Source organism: Rhopalosiphum maidis, chromosome 1 (genome assembly GCF_003676215.2).
Source record: "Rhopalosiphum maidis isolate BTI-1 chromosome 1, ASM367621v3, whole genome shotgun sequence".
Taxonomy (NCBI): Eukaryota; Metazoa; Arthropoda; class Insecta; order Hemiptera; family Aphididae; genus Rhopalosiphum; species Rhopalosiphum maidis.
Window position 1 is genome coordinate 34,017,195 of NC_040877.1, and position 21,966 is coordinate 34,039,160.

The following is a 21,966-nucleotide window of genomic DNA, read 5'->3' on the forward strand; positions in this document are numbered from 1 at the left end:
GGCGACGGCGGAGGGCAGCGGTTGCGAATAATATAATATACACTAAAACCAATTTCAGTTGTTTGGCCGAGTTCAATTCGCGCAAGTGTTGTACGCGCACAGTCAGTAGGGACGGCGGCGGCGCAGAGGTCGCGTAATTAAGTTCAATTGACGGTCCGCGAGCGCGAGCGTATAATATTATAATAATTGACGACCGTGGACGGAAATGTTTAATAATAACAATATACATAGAAAAAACCTACGAATTGTAACGGACATTTTTGTTTAACGGTAACCTCCTCTTCTTCATATTATGTTGCAACAAAAAAAAAAAAAAAACAACAATATTAATAGATTATTTAATATATTGATACAGAGGTAAAAATTAATACAACGATTTTTTTTTATTGTTAAAAAACTATGCAAAACGTTCATATAAATAATCTTTATTAGTGGTGTTTGATGTTTATCATATAAGTTTTAGATTTTTTGTCGAACATAAGGTCACGTGTACAGATTTTGGTAGTCGACAACGTTACAAGTATAATACGTTAATACAAATACATGGTTTATAGGTATAATACTCGTTAACGGGCTGGGAACATTTGTGTAAAGTACAGTGGCAGGTTTAAATGGCATCTGTTGACTTTTTAGACATTCAAGTCGTTCCTAAACGACTCCTCGAGCGTCCGTTGGTGCGCCATTGTACCGTCTTCGTGCGGTTGCTGCTGCTGCTGCTGTTGTTGAAATGGCGGCAGTCCTCCTGCGATCGGCGTTGCGTTGACCATTGGTTCCTGTTGCTGATTGACGATAGGATTATCGTTTTGCTAATGAAAATAAAACAAACAAATAAAAAAATTAATAAGTTGTAAAGTCTGATAGGATCAAACATCAACAAATTCGAAAATGTTAACGACTACGAACTATGTTCAGTAAATAATATGTATTGTTACAATATTATATCAGTATTACAGTAGAGTTGATTGATTCCGACCGCTAACATATTGGACATCGAATATATTAATCCATTCAAATGTGATCGATAAAAACTGTTCGAGATTATACTTATATGATTTATACGCAGTTATTTATAAAAAAAAAACAAAAAACTATATTCATGTTTCCCACGAATTTTACTGGAACATCTGTTATTGATTTATTTGAGAATGACAACATTAAGCGAATATTATTACTGTAATTACATCATGGTTTTGAGCATGACATATTGCATACGTCGAAATGAATTTAATTTAAATTGATTATTGTGTGATAGTTTTATATAAAACAAACATTATTCTATCTTAAAAAATTTAAATTTATTGATGTATTATGTAATATTTTTTAACACAAAAGATGAAAAAATAATGAATATACCTATAGGTACGTACTGCCGTACTGGGTGATATATTGAGTTTGAGTCATAAGTTATGTAATTATATTAAATTTGTTTACTTTATAAAAAGTTTACACAAACGTTATACGTTTCTTGAGTCGAGTGTTTTACATAAATATAAAATGTACAATTAGGTACCTATATCTAAATTAATTTAACCTACAATAAAACTGAAGAAATTGCCCTTCTCAATTAAAATTGATCGCAACGTCGCTGCTGAATGGACGACGATGAATGCATGAACTCGTATTTACGATTATTTCTAACATATTAAATAATAATTTTACAGAGTTAAATAAATAAATTATTATAGTTTTAAACTGAACAAACAAATAATTAATAATAAATATAGTCCGATTGCTTATAATAAATATAAGCAATCGGACTATACATTGTGTTCGTTTATTATTACATTAAATCATTAAAATATATATCGTGGTACCACTGGTACTAATAATAATTGTATTTAGCTGACTATATAATTACGAATTTGTTAAATTATGTACATGGTAATATTCTCGTATATGTGTGCAGGCATGCAACGTGCTTAAATTATGTTGAGTAAATATTACTTATAATACTTGCGGTGTATAAAGCATAATATATTAATATATAAATCCAGAAATTAGGAATGTATATTGTATAATATTCTAAAATATTTTTGACGAGGGAGATTGTTGTCTAATTCTCTATTTGTTAATACAAAAATATATCTCAATAACTGTGGGTGAGAGGTACACATGTATAACAATAATACATATACGAAATATCTATGTATATCATATACAGTATATGTAACGACGCATGCGTTAGGCTGAGCGATATAAAAGTTTTACATGTTTTTTTTTTTAAAAAAAAGCAATATCAAAAATAAACACCCTAACACATGGGCTTCTGTGCTATTACACATCAATACGTACATTGTACATAGCATATTTAATAGATGCATATAACAAATTGTTATTATGAGTACATTCAGAAGTATTGCAACCTTTGTAAAAAATAACGCGATAATCACGTAAAAAATATAGAACGAGAATAATATTAGGAATTTGTATATCAAAATAACTTATTTAACTACATATTATAATAATTTATAATGTGGACATATGGTTGTAGACTATACTAATAAATAAGATGGATTTTAATTTAAAAATGATCATTGTACTGCAATCTCAGCAGGAGTTTATAAAATAATATAAATACGCAAAAATAGTATGCTTATTAATACATATAACCATAGATATATACGTATTATCTTTATTAAATATAATATAAAATTGAATTAATTTAAATATAGGTAGGCTTGATTTTTAATAAAAACAATTTAAAATTTAAAAATACTATTTATTGTTTTGAATATATAATAACCTATAATATTTTATTCAATTTATAGAAACGTTAAGCCGGGACCATACAAAGGCAACAAAATTAAAACAAAACAATGTTTATGTTTTTAAAATCAATTTAAATGTTTTGTTTAAGATCGAAAAATTGAGTTTTTCTTTACTATTTTACTATGTGGACTCGGCATAACGATTATAGTATACTTTAAAGAAAAACAAAAATTGACAAAAAAGTAATATCACAAAAATCGACCTTTAGTACTTATAGTTTACTATTACATACAGCTATAGAGCACAAGCCTGTACTATTCAAGAAACTAATAAAAAAAACAATAATAATAAACGAAAAGCCGATTGAATTTAATTGAATCGATAAAAAAAAAAACACCCGTAATTGACATTATATTATACAGAGTGGGCCATTGGGTTTTCATGTTTTTTCATAAGCTAAAGCCGCTAAAGGAATATACGACTATACATCTAGCATTCAGTATATATTATTATAAGTATAATTAATATATTATGTGCTTAAACTTTAGATACGCTTTATACAGGTTGTGAATGTGCGCGTGTAAATATAAAGATAAAAATAAAACAAAAAAATGGTGTGTATCGAATAGAAGCGGTAGTTTTGCCAAAAAGTAATTAATGATATGTCTTTAAGCTATTGATTTATACTTTCGAGTTTTGGATATCCTACATTGAAATTATAAGATTGTCAGCAAATATATTTAGATTCTGAGCGGAGCAAGAATATATTGAATTTGCAAAATTTTTGTTTCTAAGGACATTTTTTATAGTAATAAAAAATATTTGGGAATTTGAAAATTGTATTGTATATTATTATATTTTATACACACAGTAAAATTTTAAAATACAATGTTTTCAGCAAAAATTAATTCATTCTACAGTATAACTCTTATAACTAAAACTAATAGTAAAATAAATTAAATAAATACCAATAAAATTATTTTATCATAATGTCATAAAATCTACTTAGTAATATAGTTTGATAGATCATCTTTATTCAGAATCGTTTTTCGTATGTAATGATTTATTATTTAATTTGAATTTAATGCACGCATTATACAGAGGCTTATAATTAATGACGAAATGCGAGATACATTCGACACCTACTGTACAACAGAGCGGTTACCTACTTTCCTCGTTTTAAAGTTATATTTAAATATCAAATTTAACTTGTTGATTGGTGTAGATTTCAATGTGTTCCAAAAATCAAGAATACAATAAATTATAACCAATTAATCTTACTACACGCGTATGTAATACAATTAAAAAGTTTGAAAAGACAAAAATATATGTAATCAATAAGGTAAGGTAAATGAAAAATATTATTATATATCAAAAATACTTCACATTCGTGCTTGATAATAAGCGAAACTATATACAGTTCTTTTTTAGACACGATTAATTTAATAAGTATATAGGTATATTATGATACCTAAGTGTGGAGAGTGTACTACAATTTCAGTTTGAAGGTATATCCTTTGGAAACTATATATATTATATTCAGAGACACATTGACAAATTTTAAGTTATAGACAAGTTTGGAGCACATTCGGTAAATTCCCATATGTATTAATTATACACCATAGTCTATATTATTATTATTATTCGAGATTTGGCTTTTTTTCTTTAAGATAATACTGTTAGCACACCCAAAAATTCACGATAATATCAAAAAACTGTTAAAATTACAATGTTTTTTTTATAGTCAATATATAATATTAATTTTTACTTATAAGATCCCACTATATAACAGGATCGTTATTCATACATAATTAAATAAAGTTAATATTTTTACAGAAAAACGAGTAAATTTGTTAAGAATATAAGTATATATGAAGTATATACATAAGTATCTATGTGACTAAATATATTACTTAACAAATGATAAAACCTATAAAGTGGCACTAAAATAGTGAATTTTTGAGCTAACATATAATAACAATAACAACATTTAATATAACATCCATTTTATATTGTGAAACCAAATGGAGTAAATACAAGAGTATAGATTCATGTATCAACGAATAGCTTGCCCAGATTCAAATAATGTTCTCGGTTTCATTTGCACATATACATAACCTTACCGAATTACGTACGTTTCTGTGGCACAATACCTTATATTTACACAATAGACTGTAGTAGTACAGTGATAAGCATATTGACACACATAAACATATATATACATGTGATTGTATAATTCACGGTCAGGTAAATAATTATAATAGGTATACTACCGTGCTGAGTATTGTCATATTAAGATATCGCGGGGGTGTTTATTTGGCAACAACAGTTTATAAATAATAATTAATTAATATCTACAACAATTGGATTGTAGGCATTTAAGTAGGTATACATTTTAGGTGTATGTACCTACCTAAGGGTATATGTTGAGAGCTCCAAATATACTACGTTTGTATGAAACGTTATAACTTGCCTAAATCATACATATAACATAATATAGTAAAATATAGTATATATGTGCATATAATATAATATTATTATAAAAACATAGACACGAAAACTTTAATATTTACGGACAATGGTGTTATTCCTATAAGTAGAAGGGGCCCAGGATTAATAGTTAAAATTCTCCCCTCGTAAAACCATTAGATATAACCGAATGCTTTAAGGTATAATACAATAAGACAAATTTTCTTTCAGGTTTATAAATTATTTGTATATTATAAATCTTTTACAAAAATCGTTTCTATAAAGTCTACAAACGAGTTGGTCTACATAGTAGGTACAATCGGTCGATAACGCGACTATGGTTGATAAGCGATTCGTAACATTTAAATAATATTATATATAAGTCGTATCCATAATTGTGTTATTGTCTGTTTTTCGAAACAGAAACACGTTTCCTTCACAAAATTGTGTATAGTTAAATAATCTTAATGTTTTTTTACAACGAAATTGATTCCTGAACTATATGCAAAACTTTGTTATATATATACTTTTTCTATATATAGCCTTTAAAACTCATGACAGCATATACAACCCAAAATTCTCCATAGTCCAACATTGCATCTCTGCATTTCCAGAAGTCTCCTGAATTCGATCTCATATAGTCATATTATAACATACAAAGTAGGTAGTCAAACACCTTCCAAAAAAACTTTTATACTCCTCACTTATATTTTTAACACAATTATTCGATTAGATAATTTTCCGTTATAACGGAAGTTTTTAATCGTAATAGTCATTTCTAAACCAGGCACACCTCTCGATACTCCCTTATCTTACAGAGATAAAGAGAACAAATACTGTAGTGCAGCTTTCCTCGATGTTACACATGGGTTCAATCGGGTATAACATACTAGCCTCCTGTTTAAAATTAAAAAAAATATGTTACTTATCTAACATTTAGATAGTAGATAAACCCATTTCATTCAGTTGAAAATTCGATCACCGCATATAACCATACAGGTACAAGCTCGTTTTTTACGTATTAAGACGTGTGTCAAAAGTTTCTTAAACAAATTAGTATAGGTACAAGACTGTTTAATTACTTGGAAGTACAAATGATTGAACAAATTTCATAGGTAGTTTATAGTTTAAGCATCAATTTTGTCAAAAAACGTCATTATTATCATTACGCGGTAAAACAAATATTGTTTCTTTTTGTGAAGTGAACAATAACGCGCCCAGCATATATATTATATTTATGTTGCAAGATGCTATATTATGAATATTTATTTATATCCTAATAGTATGACGACAACTTTAGCCTAAAAATGGTTTAACCGCATAAATAAATTTGGTAAAATTTAAATAAAAACTTTTCACGTAAAATCTTAACATACTCGGTGAGAAAGTAAGTAGCCCGCGGAAAAGAATTAGAGGATGCCTTGTATAAATTGTAATCTACTTTGATCTCATTTTGTGTGAGTGTATAAATATAAATATTAATATTCGAAACTTCCATTTTTAATTCGCATATTTCGGAGTTTCAATATTTGTTCATTTTTTTGACTGATTTAATAAACGTCCCGAGAGACTAATATAATTATTATAAAATAAATTATTCACGAATCCAAACTCTACGGATTTATTTTAAAGTTTTTATTTTATTTAAAAATCATAAACATTATTCAATTAAAGTTGCCATTAATTATATTATATATAGTTTTAACAGTTCTTATTTTTTCAGAGTTTACAATTTTTTTTTATAACTCGTTACTTATAATTAAGCACCAGCAGCCATCGTTAACATATCGTCAACATCGCTATAAATATATAAAATTAATTATAAATTAAATCTTTTAATAAACAAATGAATATTCAAAAGATACTTTATTAATTAATGTTTTAAATAATAATTTAATTTTGCTACAAATAATTGTGTAAATTATAAATTGTAAAAATCATGAATTTATCGACATTTATATTTGTTGTATTTCAATACATTGAAATATCATTCGACTTATAAGATTTTGAATAACTTTATGTTCAACTATAAGGATTAATGAGTCGGAAAATCAAATATGAAAGAACTAAAATAGTGTAATGTTTAACGTAGACACGTAGTATAAATAAAATGAAAAAAAAAATAGAATATCAAGAAAAAATAATATAATATTCTATGTACTAGAAGGCGTGAATATCTACTTCGGTATTTACTGTGGGTAAATCTCATAATATGAGAATTTCCTTTTATTTATAGCATGTTTAATTATAGAGAAAACGCACGCTCTCACATTGTGATATTCAAAATCGAATTTTTCAAAGGTAAAATATAAATTTAAAAATGGTGTAATAGTATCAAACAGCTTTTTTTTTACCACGCAGTATACATCAATAATATGACCGCGTCTGCGTCGGACGTTTTTCTGCAATCGTCCCACAAAATTATAAACTGTTTCGTTGTTGTATAAAATAATGCTTATTCAAAACTATATAAAAGTAGGTAAAACAATACAAATTAATCAGTAATCGTCCTAAACGCCAAACAAGTAGACTATAATTTTTATATGCATTCGTATAATAATAAGGGACCACTAAAACAATTCTTCAAATACTATAGGGCTATTTTTTTTTTAAACAGCAAACCGTCGTTATGTCAAAATACATTGACTTTTTCACAGTTTTAATTTCGGAAAATGTATGATAGACACTTACAATTCTAACATTTTAAATAATTTATATTTCTTACACTTGTTTTTTTTACCAATATAAACTTGATTTCTAAATGATTTTCTAAATTTTTAATTCAAAAATTTGAAGTAGAATACTTTCCTAAAAATGTTAACGAAAACTTAATAAATATTGAGTATTAAATGAATAATTTTTACTTTATTTTTCTATCAATAACTAATAAACTTATAGACAAATAATGCACCACAAATTTCACGATAAATGAGGACAATCTGTCATATCACTTCTTTTATTTAAAATAAAAATTCTTATATAAAAAAAATGGCAATAACAAAAAGCTAGTACTTACTATACTCATGCAAACTTCGACCAATACTTGGGACAAAAATAATTATATACATATATATTTAAATCCTATATATAAATATAATAATATAATATATTAAATTATGTGGTCTATACATTTTCTGTCATGTCAATATTTATGATTTTTGACAGCCTTATTTGGCTATGCATGCCTGCATATTTTACAGAAAATTCAAACTGATAAATCCAATGACCATTTTGCACTGCACGGCAATGGCCTAGGAGGTAGTGTTTTATTTGCTCTTTTGTAGATGATAATAATATTATTTTTAATTTTATTGTAACTCACGGCGTCATTGGGCCATTGAAATTTAATTTTTTTTTTTTAAATAAGTATCGCTCTGCTGTACATTAAGTGTCTAGTGGGTCAGTATTATCTGTGTGTTAAATTTGAATTAAATATCAATATATACGAAAAACGATTCTAAACGGAAACGGTTTGTCAATCTGCATCACTAAGTATGTTTCATGGTATGATATGTTTTTTTAAAGTAACTGAAATAATATATTATTGTTATTAACTTTTGAGTCAATATCACCATACCATACAACAGTGTAAATAAGTTCATGTAATAAATATAAGTAGGTATTAGGTAATATTTTAAAATTAATCTACATATTTCTATAATTAATAATACATGAGAAGATTTTAAGGTAACTATCTTAAGTATAAAGTAGATCTAAATTTCTATCTAAAACCACCCTCAAAGTTGAAAATCGAAGCTTTTTTCGACTAGTTATCGTGTATACAAACACAAAAAACACATATCTTTGTAAAATCATTACATTCGTCGCTCTTCTTTGAATCTATAATAAACAAGTAATTATTTTGATATTTACCGATATATATTAACTATTTAACGTTATTAAAAAGATCTGTGAGTCAACAAACAAAAATATTCTTTTTAATTTTTCACTTCAATCACTCTTATAATCAAAATGCATGTCGAAACATACATTTGTGACAGAAAAAAACTATCAACTAATTCCTTATGGAGCTTATTTTACAGTTAAAAATACCTATAGTATACATTGTATACGTGTAACGATGAAAAAATATAGTTTTAATTTTAGATAGCGTAAATTAGAAAATACACTTTTTTGGTTATCTTACACGTACTTATCTTAATTACATTTTTTGTATTATTAGGATTATTATTATAGAATATATACAGACACCAAGACACAAAATAAAATAATTTAAACTATGAGCAAAACTTTGTCTATAAAACTTTAGAATAAGAAATTATTTTTTAGAGCAGTAAAAATAACAATTATTTATTTTTAACTATTATTGAACAATATTGTACATTATTTCAATTTTAAATAAATTGTTCCAAGAAATTTATAAATAGTGCTATACTATGAGTTCTAAGATAGTTAATGGGTTTTACATTACATTCTAAAAAGCAAAATTCTAATAAATTCATTATTAAATGAAAAAAATGGGGGTAAGCATGCTTGATGAATCGCCTTGTATAGAGTATACATAGTATATACTATTATACGCGATTGATTCAACTATTGCAGAGACTTAATTTATACTCAATTAAAACGGTGGGGTTTTGTGAGTTTTTACTAAATAATTACTAAACCAATTAGATAGAAATTAAAAGTAAGAAATAGAGACTTCAATTTCGTTTTGTAAAGATATACGATTTTTCTTAAAATTTATTTTTCAAAACAGCTGTAAACATTACGGGGTATATAATTATTTTTAATACATATTTATCAACTTACCCAAATCCCATGCATTTCTAGTAGACGCCTGTACGATTCCAATTCGTTTTCTTTCAGCTGATACGCTTGTATAAGCAACATATGATTTTCCTGGAGTTTAAACAACTGAAACACAACAGACAGAGATTAACAAACAACGTTATAGACTCAGCATCGTGCCATGATATATTTTTATTTGTGATTAAATTGAGTTTAAAAAAATAAAAATCAATTTCAAGTCATACACACTTCGGTTTTTATACGATCCGTGTCGTCTCGGAAATCGTTAGCTAGCCTGCATAATTCCTCGATCCGGTTAGTCTTCTCAGACAGTTCATTTTTCAGACTATCCACGGTGACATTGAGCTCTTCGATTAGTTTTTGATTGGTCACCAATTTTTCACTATCATCCTGTCCGGGAAGTGTATTTAGTGCTCTCATGATCATTCCTGCGTATAGACACGAGTTTGTGGGATAACATTACACAGATTTGATGGCCGATATACAAGATGACGAAGAGTCTTCGTCGAAGACAGGGCCTGAACTCTCCGCGCAGTTAATTCGTAAACCGTGATATTAACGAATAGCAACTGTATTCTAAGACCGATTAAAGATACACAATATACAGCGTGATTCATCAAGCGTGCGCATTCCCTAAACTTTTCTTTAACAATACAGATATTCAAAAACTGATTTTTAGAATTTGAAAAAAATAATTTCATATAACCGCAGAATATTTCTTAAGAGATAAAGAAACCTCGACAATTTTAAAACATAGTCTATAAGTATAGCGAGTAACTGTAATAAATGTATTATATTTACATTTGAATTCAATGATATATCATTATATACGAAAAACAGCTTGAGTGGAGATGGTTTGTCAGCCTATATCGTTAAGTATATTTCATAAATTTATGATATGTTTTTTGATACTGATATCAAAATTATTTATTTTAATATTATTATTATGGTAAGGTGATTTAAATGTTGACAAAAATATAATATTTATTATATTATATGAACTTCAACAATTCAAAATATAATAACATTTTTCTATAAATGAAGCAAAACAATAATAATAGGTTCATAGTATAAATAGATAATAATATATTGAAATAAATCGTTCAGAATCTGAAATGGGGTGAGAAATGCTAAAGACCTGCATGGAACAGACCTTATTTTTGTAATCGGATTGGGGTCGGGATCGACTTCTAAAATAAAAATTAAAAATTATAATTTTCTATACTTTTATTGTTTGTATAAAAGTGTAGTTTAGTGTATTTGATTAAAAAAATATAATGAATAACTATATTTATATACTAATGTAGAATCAAGAATAACTGAACTTGGCCGGGCTGCAAATTTTCAGCCTATCCACAATTCTAGAGCTTGCTTAGTGAATCAGTCTGTATATTCACGTATTTCGATTAAATAAATTATATGGTACATTGATTAGGTTATAGTTACTAGTTATTTATTAATGGTCACAGAATTTAATAATATATCTAGAACTATTATCATCATAGTATCACGAGCATCGTTTACAATATATTTTAAACCGTAAGTAATCAAAATCATTAAATATAGTACCATATTTTGGTCATGTATAGATGTTATACATATTTTACTATTATAATTTATAGTACCTATGTAGGTACGCACCTTCGAGCATTTTAAACAACTTGCAGAACTCGTAATCCAATAATAGACTATTAGAGTCTTGGGCCGTCGGCTGCGGGTGTTTACTGGCTCTGGTGTACGATTCGTTTCTAGACACGTCGTTTAATTTGTCCACGAACGTTTCAAATCCTATCCGTTTAGTAATCAAATGTCTGAGACTGTCCTAGAAATTAAACAAGAATACAAAACGGCATCAGTCTCACAAAATTGTAATACGTTAAAGTATAAGACAATTGTTGATTTACTTTTTTAAAATTGTCCACTGTATCAGGATTGAACGCTAGACATATACCCATAATGAATGTGCTCAGGCCACTGACGATTTCTTCGATCTCTTCATTCTCTAAACGATTTGTCTGTATATACGTAAGACATAAGTGATATGCAGTGCACGAAATTAATAGCATACTGCATACATATAGTATTATAATTAAAATAAAAAAGTGTAATTAAATAAAACTGAATCAGGTGGCAAATATTAGACTTTTCAGATTTAAGCTATCTATATCAACGATTCTCAACCCATAATAAAATTGGGTCGTGGACCATATACCTAATTACCAACGTATCTATATATTTAAAATAATTCTATTATATATTTTCATTATATACCTAATAATATTATATATACATATACGTATATAGGTATGTTATTAGTCATTAGTGAATAGCGGGCTTCAAAGATTTTTTTACAAAATTGGTAGTCCGCGCAACTAAAAAGGTTGGGAACCGCTGATCTATAATATATAATGTTATTTTAAATATTAAAATATTCAATGAAAGTAATAAATTAAGTTTAATAGAAATCATTGATCGTCAATAATATAATTATGTATTATTATTAAATTACTGTAAAATTAAAATGTTGCTGGTATATTTTAATATTATATGTATTCATGTATACTTAAAATTAATTAGTACTTAAAAATTATAAAAAATTCAATAACAAATAGGTGTATTTTATTTAAAAAAATGTCTGTTAAAGGTTGTATTTTTTTAGTGTTATTCCCACGACTGTCCGTACTCTCTATATTAGCCCTCTCAAATTTTCGACCACAAAAACTAATCGCCTCCGTCTTACTAGGACATACGCGTTCATAGTGTAAATTTAATATTATAATATATTATAAATACTTTTAGGCGCTATTTTTTCGATTCGACAATGAACATTGATAAATAAGGGTATAGATTTAAATGCAAATAGTATTTTTGTAGAATGTTCAAAAATAATGCATTGAAAATACAATAATCCGTTATATGCATCAAATTTATCAAAGTTTTAAGAAATGAGACTTTTATTTATATTTTTTTTAAATTTATTTTCATTCTTAACTGTATTAGAAAATTTTTAAATATAAATTTAAAAAAAAACAAAAATTCACAGCCCCGACCTAAATCGATTGATTCTAAGCATTCTCAGATACATAGTGCTCCCACTAAAATCGATTCAACAATGGCTGAGAAGTGAGATCGCACAGGGATGCTCAAACTTGGTGTAACAATAACTAGTAATAGGTTTTAACCACATAAAATGTATCAACAATATACCCGGTTACAATCACATATCTAGTTACAACCACATACATGGTATCGCCCACAAACCTAGTTACAATCAGATATCAGTTATCAACTATATACCCGGTAAAATTGTACACCCACATACCTGGTATCAACCAAAAAAACCAGTAATAGGTTCTAACCACATATCTGGTTACAATACCAGTACCAACTGCATACCTTATAACTGGTTCCAACCATATACATGGTATCAGTCACAAACCTATTTACAAGTTACAACCAGATATATACTATAAACTCGGTAAATTGTTACACCCACATCCTGGTACCAAAAAAAAAAAAAATAAAACAGGTAATAGGTTTTAACCGCATATAAGATATCAACCATTTACCTGGTTTACAACCACATACCTAGTTCCATTTTCATAACTGGTATCAACCACAAAAGTAGCTATAGGTTCTAACCACATATACGGTATCAACCACATATCTGGTTACAAGTTACAACCAGATATCAGTTATCAACTATATGCCCGGTAAAATTTTACACCCACATCTATGGTATCAACTAAAAAACTTGTAATAGGATCTAACCACATATCTGGTTACAATACTATGTAAACTGGTACCAACTGCAAATCTTTTTACTGATTACACCCACATAGCTGGTTGCAACCACATACATGGTATCAGCCAAAAAAACTAGTAATTGGTTCTAACCACATATTTGTGTATCCCATCATAGATTACCACTATATACCACGAATGAATTTTGTCTTTACTTGCTATCAAAACTTGGTACAATCTTTTTTTGAATTTAATAATATGTCATCATTTATTATCACTATTAAAATCAGTAACCACGCGTTGAAAAGTTGGATAAATTTTACTTCGCGGTATACGAGGTTAACTCGTGGTAATCGTTATTGAAACCGTAAAAATAGTGGTATAACTACATCATACTGCATTGTTGGACCAATCAAAGAATGGCAACATTTCACTACACATTGTAGTATGAAGTATAACCCGGCTTAAATTTTCATCATTTTAAAATTGAACCATAAAAATGTGTTGCAAATTTGTTGGAAAAAATGAAACCAATTTGGAATCGAATGGAAAAATTCGGGGTTCTATACATGAAGTTGAAACCCCAAATTGATGTTTGTTATTATCACCGTAAAAATGTGTTTCAAATTTATAAACGAATAAAATCTACCAACAAAAATGTTCCCTTCTATTATTAAATCTATGAAACAGATAGGCAAATCTAAGAAGTTAAACTAAAAAATTTAACTTTCAGAAATGTAATATGTGTTTTAGGGATATGGTCTATAGGAACAGGCAACATTTCTTTGATTTGTGTAAACAGCACGAAAGAATATAGATATATTAAAAATATAATTGTACATAATGGGTAATAACGTGTTTTAACACAATTTTTAATATTTACATCATATTTTACACTGAGTACAAATTAAAATTATATTTTTTTTGCGAGACGAAAATACTATTCAATGGGTGTGATGACATTCAAATTAAAAAACAATACGAAGCCCCCGAACTAATTTTTTCTAATAACATAACATTCATTATATTATTAAATAATTTCTTTGATAAATATTAATATCTAACATGATTTTATTATCTTTAAAGTTTAAATCAATATCTAAATAGCTAAAATGAGTTGTAAAATATTTTAAAAATGCCATTGCCTAGGCATTTTATTTGAATTATAACAAAATAACAAAAATTATGGAAAGAGAGATGGTCATTCATGTTTTAGAACATCAAATTTTAAATTTTATTAATATTTGAACTTTGAACAATATCAAAAAATTAATATAGTTTTACATTGAACTTTTATATACCAATTTAAATTTTGTATTGTATTTTTAAGTTTTATATGTTTGACATTCTAGAGTACCAACAGATCTTATGTTATATTAGAAACTACTCTAATATTGAAAATTTAAGGAATTTTACTATTCTAAAATATAATGAGACACAAAAAAATAAATAGAAGTAAAAAACTATTATCATTGTAAAACCTACATATTCATTTGTTTGTCAAGAATCTAAAATAGAATTATTATACCTATACAAGAGAGTTTAAGGAATAATTTAATTTATTGTAGCAAACATAGAAAAAAATAATAAATACAAACCTGAGTTATAAAATATGGTATGCCAGTGTTAATTTTCAAGAAACTTTCAACAGCCAGTGAACAATGAGCAAACCAAGTAGATAAAAACATTAAATAGCCAATTTTAAACTGTGCTTTATCATTCTAAAAACAATATCAATTAATTATTCTTTTAAAAATATTGTAACTGTTACAGTCATGGAAAATACATACTGTTTGGATAGAACTAACTATCTGTTGCAATAATGAAGGTGGATCATTATCACTGGATGACAACTTGACATTCAACAGCTTTTCCTTACCCTCTGGATTATCAATAAGAGCATGTGAAAGCACCACAGCTGAAAACCAGCTGTTCAGCGGTTCCTTGTTAAACAAACCTCGACAAAGAAGATTGCTGATGCAAGTTTCAGTTACTGTATAATACATACAAATAAAGAAAAGAGAGAGGGAATATAGTAAGCACTAAATAATCAAAACAGTAGCAACTAGAAAAATATTATACATTGTTATATTACCTTCTTTTTCCAATGGTAATAGTTTTTGTACAATTTTCATTTTTCCAAAATCATTTCTGTATAAAAAACACTGGAAAACGTATAACACCGCACAACGCATATCAAATGGCTGCTTGTCACTTAACATTGTACATAACAGTAATAACAGAATATCCCTAAAAGTAAATACATAATAATGAATTTATTTCTTTATTCATCAGAAATTTATTAATCAGCACAGTTATATGAATATACTTTGGAGGACTTTCATAGGACTTTACTGATTCAAGAAATAATTGATTATCATTGTGTCCTCGTATAAGTTCCGCTACAGTATATATGGCTTCAGTTAATGGATTACGGGGCACACCATTGGCAATCAACAAGTCACATATTGCTTTTAGAATTCCAGATGTGTACATGGCTTGTTGGCATGAAGAAGTAGCTTGAGCTGGGTTGGTTGGCGATACTAATGTACGTATAATTTGAAGAACTGAATGCACATTATTTATTCTCTGGATAGGCCATTCGTCAACAGCAGGCAATTGCAAAAGGGGCAATATTCGCGATATGAAATTACCTTAACAAATAAGATTATAAATTACTAAAAAGTAATATTTTAATTGTAGTTGGAAAACATGCCTTCTTTGAAGAAATTTTGAGTTGAAATGTTGTTTCTTAATAAAGTTAACATTAAATTCAGACAATCTTGAACAACAATTCCTCCATCTGCATTGCCTTCTTCTTGTATAACATCAAATAATCGATCAAAAGCATTTTCAAAAGCTAATATCTTTTGAATATTTGCGTTGCTTTTTGTCAACAATGTAAGCAAAAGAACAGACTAAAACAAATTTTTATAAGTAATAACATGTGTATTAATTAATTATTATTACAATTTGAAAATATACAATTATTAATAATCATTTTTATTTATCTAAAACATTATTTTAACATCATAAGTATTGTTTATTAAAAAATCATACTTAAAGATACTTAAAAATATATAATGATACACATTTGAACCATAAAAGTAGTGTACCTGAATAGTCTATTTATGTGATTATAGTTATATGTACCCTTGAATCTTGTAATATTGAAATAGTTTTTGTATTTACTTAAACATTAATAATGTTAAAAACAAGTAAGCATAAAAAAAGTAAATTATCATTAAATTGTGTTTATAAAGAATTACTAATAACTTCACCTTTATTTTTTTAGTAGGCTGTTAATTTATAATATTAGTAATACACTTTTATTTTTTAGTAAACAAAGTGATTATTATTTATTTTATAATTTATACAAATAAAAAGTTTATTGCCAGTTTTAAACTGTTTAAATAGCTTGTCATAATTTAATTTCGCGAAAATAAAACCTAGCCAAACACTTGTTTATTTATTTGTTAACAATAAGGGGTCTATAATGAAAAATAAATATAGTAGACACAATAGAACTCACATTATTTCGGATTACTTCCCGGCTGTCACTCAACATGTCAATTAGTTTGGAAACTCCCATTGGGCTAACCAAAATCATTTCTTGCACATCCTTAGCCCTATTATTAACAAGATTTAATTTTACAAATTTAATAGAATGATATAATAAAATATAATAATTAAAAAAGTTTAAACAGTTTTTTTTTTTTTGAGATATAACAGTTACTATTAAAATGTGTGTACATTAAGAAAAATATAAAAATGATATTTTTTTTAACAAAGGATTCTTTTTGTTAGTTTAATTCATTTATATGTCTTATGAGTATTTTTTAATAAAACTGACATAGTTTTCAGAAGTGGGATCAGTTTTTAAAAATGTATATGTATTAAAACAAATTTGTTTTTTTTTTATTATTATTAATAAGCATTAATAGATTTAATAGCTGGTAACAAACAACTCTTGTAAAGATTTAACCCAATCATCAAATTAGTTATTAATTATTATAAATGCTTATCACTAAAAAAAATATTATTTCAATATTTTATGTTAATGCATAAATATTTTTATAAAAAGTATCCTATTTCAGATAATAAAATCAAAAAATTGATGTTATTAAATTGAATTAAGAAAATAAAACTTTAACAATATGTTTTATAAAAATGAACTTATAAATACTTCAAACTATAAAAGAACATTTTCTTTTTTTTATCAGATAATTTTATTAAGCAAATCAAAATAAATATTAATATACAGAGTGATTCTTTTATCATAAAACATTCATTATTTAAAAAATTACTCATGTTTTTGAAAACATTTTTTTTATATAGTTTCAATTTGTTAAAAAGACTACGTTCTTATTAAAAAATTATATTTTTAAATATTTTTTATCCTTATATTTTTTTAAGTTTTTCACTTTTTTGAATGATTACATAGAGTTTAAATTTCATTTTCCAAAGCAGAATAATTTTCTGAGTATTTTGATACATAAAAATTGAATTTAGGGCGAGTAGTTTATGAGTTATACATATTTAATGTTTAAACAAGCAGAGTAGTGGACAAACATTTTGCGGGGTAACTCTGTACCACTCTACTCTGCTTGTCTAAACTTTAAATATGTATAACTCATAAACTACTCACCCTAAATTCAATTTTTATGTATCAAAATACTCAGAAAATTATTCTGCTTTGGAATATGAAATTTAAACTCTATGTTGTCATTCAAAAAAGTGAAAAACTTAAAAAAAATATAAGAATAAAAAATATTTAAAAATATAATTTTTTAAGAAGAACGTAGTCTTTTTAACAAATTGAAACTATATAAAAAAATGTATTCAAAAACATGAATACTTTTTGAAATATTTAATATTGAGTGTTTTATGATAAAAGAATCACCGTGTATAATATACAGGAATTTTCATATAATTCTTGGAATTAAAATACTAAGTACCTAGTTAAATTAATATTGATCATTAAATTTTTTTAGATAGGAATAACTTGTTCCATCAACAGATTTTTAGTTATATATTTTAAATAATTTCATTAACATTATTATGTTTTGAGGATTCCAATTTCAGAATATTTGATAAATATTTTTTTTTTTTTACAAACACGGATTAACATCACAAAAAGTAAAAATTTAAATTTATTCATCTAAATAGAATTAAATATAAATCAAAGTTAAATAAAATTTTATTTATTTATTTTAAAAGAATAGATTTGAATAGTTTCTAATTAAATCATTAATATTTATTGGTTATTAAATTTAATAATTGCTTGACTCTCACTCTTTCTTTAACTAAAAGAACTATTTAATAAAAATAAGTCTTATATAACGTAATTTTAATTTTTGACTAAATAAAATTAAAAAAAAAAAATATTTACAATATACACATACATAAATAATTTAAAAATATAAAATATTGTCACTAGTAATAATTATAATTATAATATATTTATTTAAAATTCAATGTAGGTGTAACCACTACATTTCTTTTGTTTTTATATTAACTCACTTATTTGTTAACAATAATAAGAGTAACTGAAGAGCTGGCCAACGCACATGAAAATCAAATTCTTCTAGATAATCCAAGACCAAACCAACATTTTCTTTTTTTTTTATGAATATTTCTGTGAAACGTTCACCCAATTTATGTGAATCTTTTGCAGTTACATCAGGAATTTCTAAAACAAAACAAAAATGATTTTCTTTGTTAATTATTATTACATAATTAGGAAAAAAATAGAATTTTTTTATTCATAACTTTATAAGATAATAAGAAATCATAATAAAATGTTATTACCTAAGTGTTAGGTAATTAACTTGATTAGTTTTACTCTCTTTTTTTAAATACATCACATATTTGAGCAGAACAAGATTCAATCTTACTCTCAATAAGGATTAGTTGTTAATATGGATTACAAAAATGTAATTTAAATTTTCTTATAAATTAGTAGTACAGGAATTCAAAAAATCGAAAAACAATAACATTTTTTTATAAGTGTTTGAAGTTTAAATTTTAACAAAATATAAATAATTTTTATGTAATTATTTATTGTCAAGTTGTATTTAACAAATTCATAATAGTGACCCACTCAGTGATTATGTACACATTGGGCCGGAAAATTACCAAGAAAATCTCATAGATGGGTCACTCAAAATATGGGCCAATTATGAGTGTTTAGTTGTAAATTAGTTTTTTTAAAATAATAATAAATTAATAGAAAATATAATTAAATCAAATTATTAAATTTACAGTAGCTTTAACTGTAATTAAACAATATAAATCCTAAAATCCATCAATAATTTGGTAATAATTATCAAACTATTTTAATTTAATTAAGGTTATAATTCACTGGCATATTATCTAATTTGACAATTTTCAATAAACAGACTCATTAGTCATGATTGTAATAAAAGTAAAAAAAAAAAAATAGGACAACTAAAAATTTCTAAAATTAAAATAATAAAGATAAAATCATAAAGAAATAAAAGAATTAAATATCATAACATAAAATAAATATTATGATGTATCTAAGACACAAATACAATACAATCTGTGTTTTATCTAATGATTCCAATTATATAGATTATATTTACTTAAATAATAAATCTGTTGAATAGGTAACTTACCAATAATTATATTTATGTATTGACAATAAATATAATAAAATGTAAAATAAATAAGATTCCAATCATCACTTTTGAATTAATTAGATAACTGTTAATGGATACCAACATTTTTGGTTCAAGCAGGAAAAAAATTAGCTACCAAGAGCTACAAGTGATCAAAACCGAAATATGTAAAAATAATCAGAAAGAATTATAACACTTTAATTATATAACAAGCTGAATACTTATGTGGACACTATACCCGTATGTGTTGTCTTCATCTTACTAACACACGACATAGTACATTTCTGTTCAGCAATTACAATTGCATGTATTCACTTTTAATAATGGAATGAATTGACCTATTATCAAACTTAGAGGTAAGAAAATATCTGTAATCTTACAAGGGCTTTTATGATATTATAATTTTTAAGCAAATAATATATAAGTAAAATATTACAATTTAAAAAAATTTCATAAATCTCCTTTAAACTAAAATACTTATCGTAAATACCCAAGTGAAAATAAAAATAAATAATAATGTTCTTACTCTTAAGTTTGATAATAAGTTAATTCACTTTATAAATAAAAGTTAATACACTAAATTAGAACTGTTGAATATAAATTTGGTATGTTGTACGTTATACAATTTTAAAACAGAAACAACATAACATGTGGGTGTGGCATTCTATTAATACATAAATTTGGTGTTTTACCTTCTTCTTCGTAAATCTCATTATGCATAATGAGTCTTAATGTGTCCAAAGCATAGCTAGCTATTTCAGCGTCGGCGCGGTCTTGCTGCAACACTTGACACAAGGCATCCATTCCTTTTGCACCCACTTCAATGCGGTATTTCCGTGATAGAGCTTTAAGTGCCCTACATGCATCACGTCTATCTGCTAGCAACGTAGAATGTTGAACTCGATCCACCAAACGTTCGACCTAAGGACAAGGCAAAATGAAGCCAATTACAGCAAATAACAGCAAACAAATAAAAACACACCACACACAAATATTATATACATTATATATATATAATATTTAAATTGCATAGAATATACAAGTAATATGTGTGTGTGTGTGTGTGTATGTATTAATTGAAATATAATAGTCTATAAACAGCATACAATATCAGCACCAGACGGTTGGTCTTCGACGTCGGGTGTACCGAGCACAGTTTTTAAGCCGCTTTTAAAATATTCCATCTTTATAGGATTTCCTATAAAGGATTGCTCTTAGGCGTTAGTTAAATTAAAAAAGAAAAAAAACAGTACAAAAACATTTTTCCACTCGATATTTAACGGACAAACAGATGTCAATGGAAGGCAGTGGTAAATTAACAATCGAAAAAATATATTAAACAATTAAAACATAAATAATATTATAATTATGATAATTATAATTTATAAGTAATAAATTAATATTATAGTTTGTTTTCATTTACACAGATATCGATGACGGACACGAAGGCGTAGATAATAGATTCTTAATTCTTATCACGGCCACGTGCTAACGAAATTGTCAACTCAACTTACTCACATCGCTATGAATGTTCCGCTCGTAAAGCAGTAATGAAATTAATTTGTATTATCAAATCGAAATAATGATAATGTTATCTTGAGAAACGGTGAGAGTCATAGAAAACAGT

At 26.3% G+C, this 21,966-nt stretch overlaps 1 protein-coding gene across 1 annotated transcript; it reads right to left on the reverse strand.

Annotated features, from left to right (window-relative positions):
* Positions 1-408: 408 nt before the first annotated feature.
* On the reverse strand, positions 409-21,756 carry LOC113557415 (general vesicular transport factor p115). The gene is made up of 14 exons (XM_026962923.1): positions 21,446-21,756; positions 21,032-21,260; positions 19,219-19,387; positions 17,228-17,324; positions 16,412-16,613; positions 16,025-16,349; positions 15,791-15,945; positions 15,486-15,688; positions 15,294-15,416; positions 11,856-11,966; positions 11,593-11,773; positions 10,180-10,379; positions 9,952-10,056; positions 409-806 (listed from the first exon to the last, which is right to left on the reverse strand). Exons 1-14 carry the CDS (start codon positions 21,521-21,523, stop codon positions 630-632), a joined length of 2,355 nt encoding a protein of 784 aa, XP_026818724.1. The 5' UTR covers positions 21,524-21,756; the 3' UTR covers positions 409-629.
* Between the last annotated feature and the right edge of the window lie 210 nt (positions 21,757-21,966).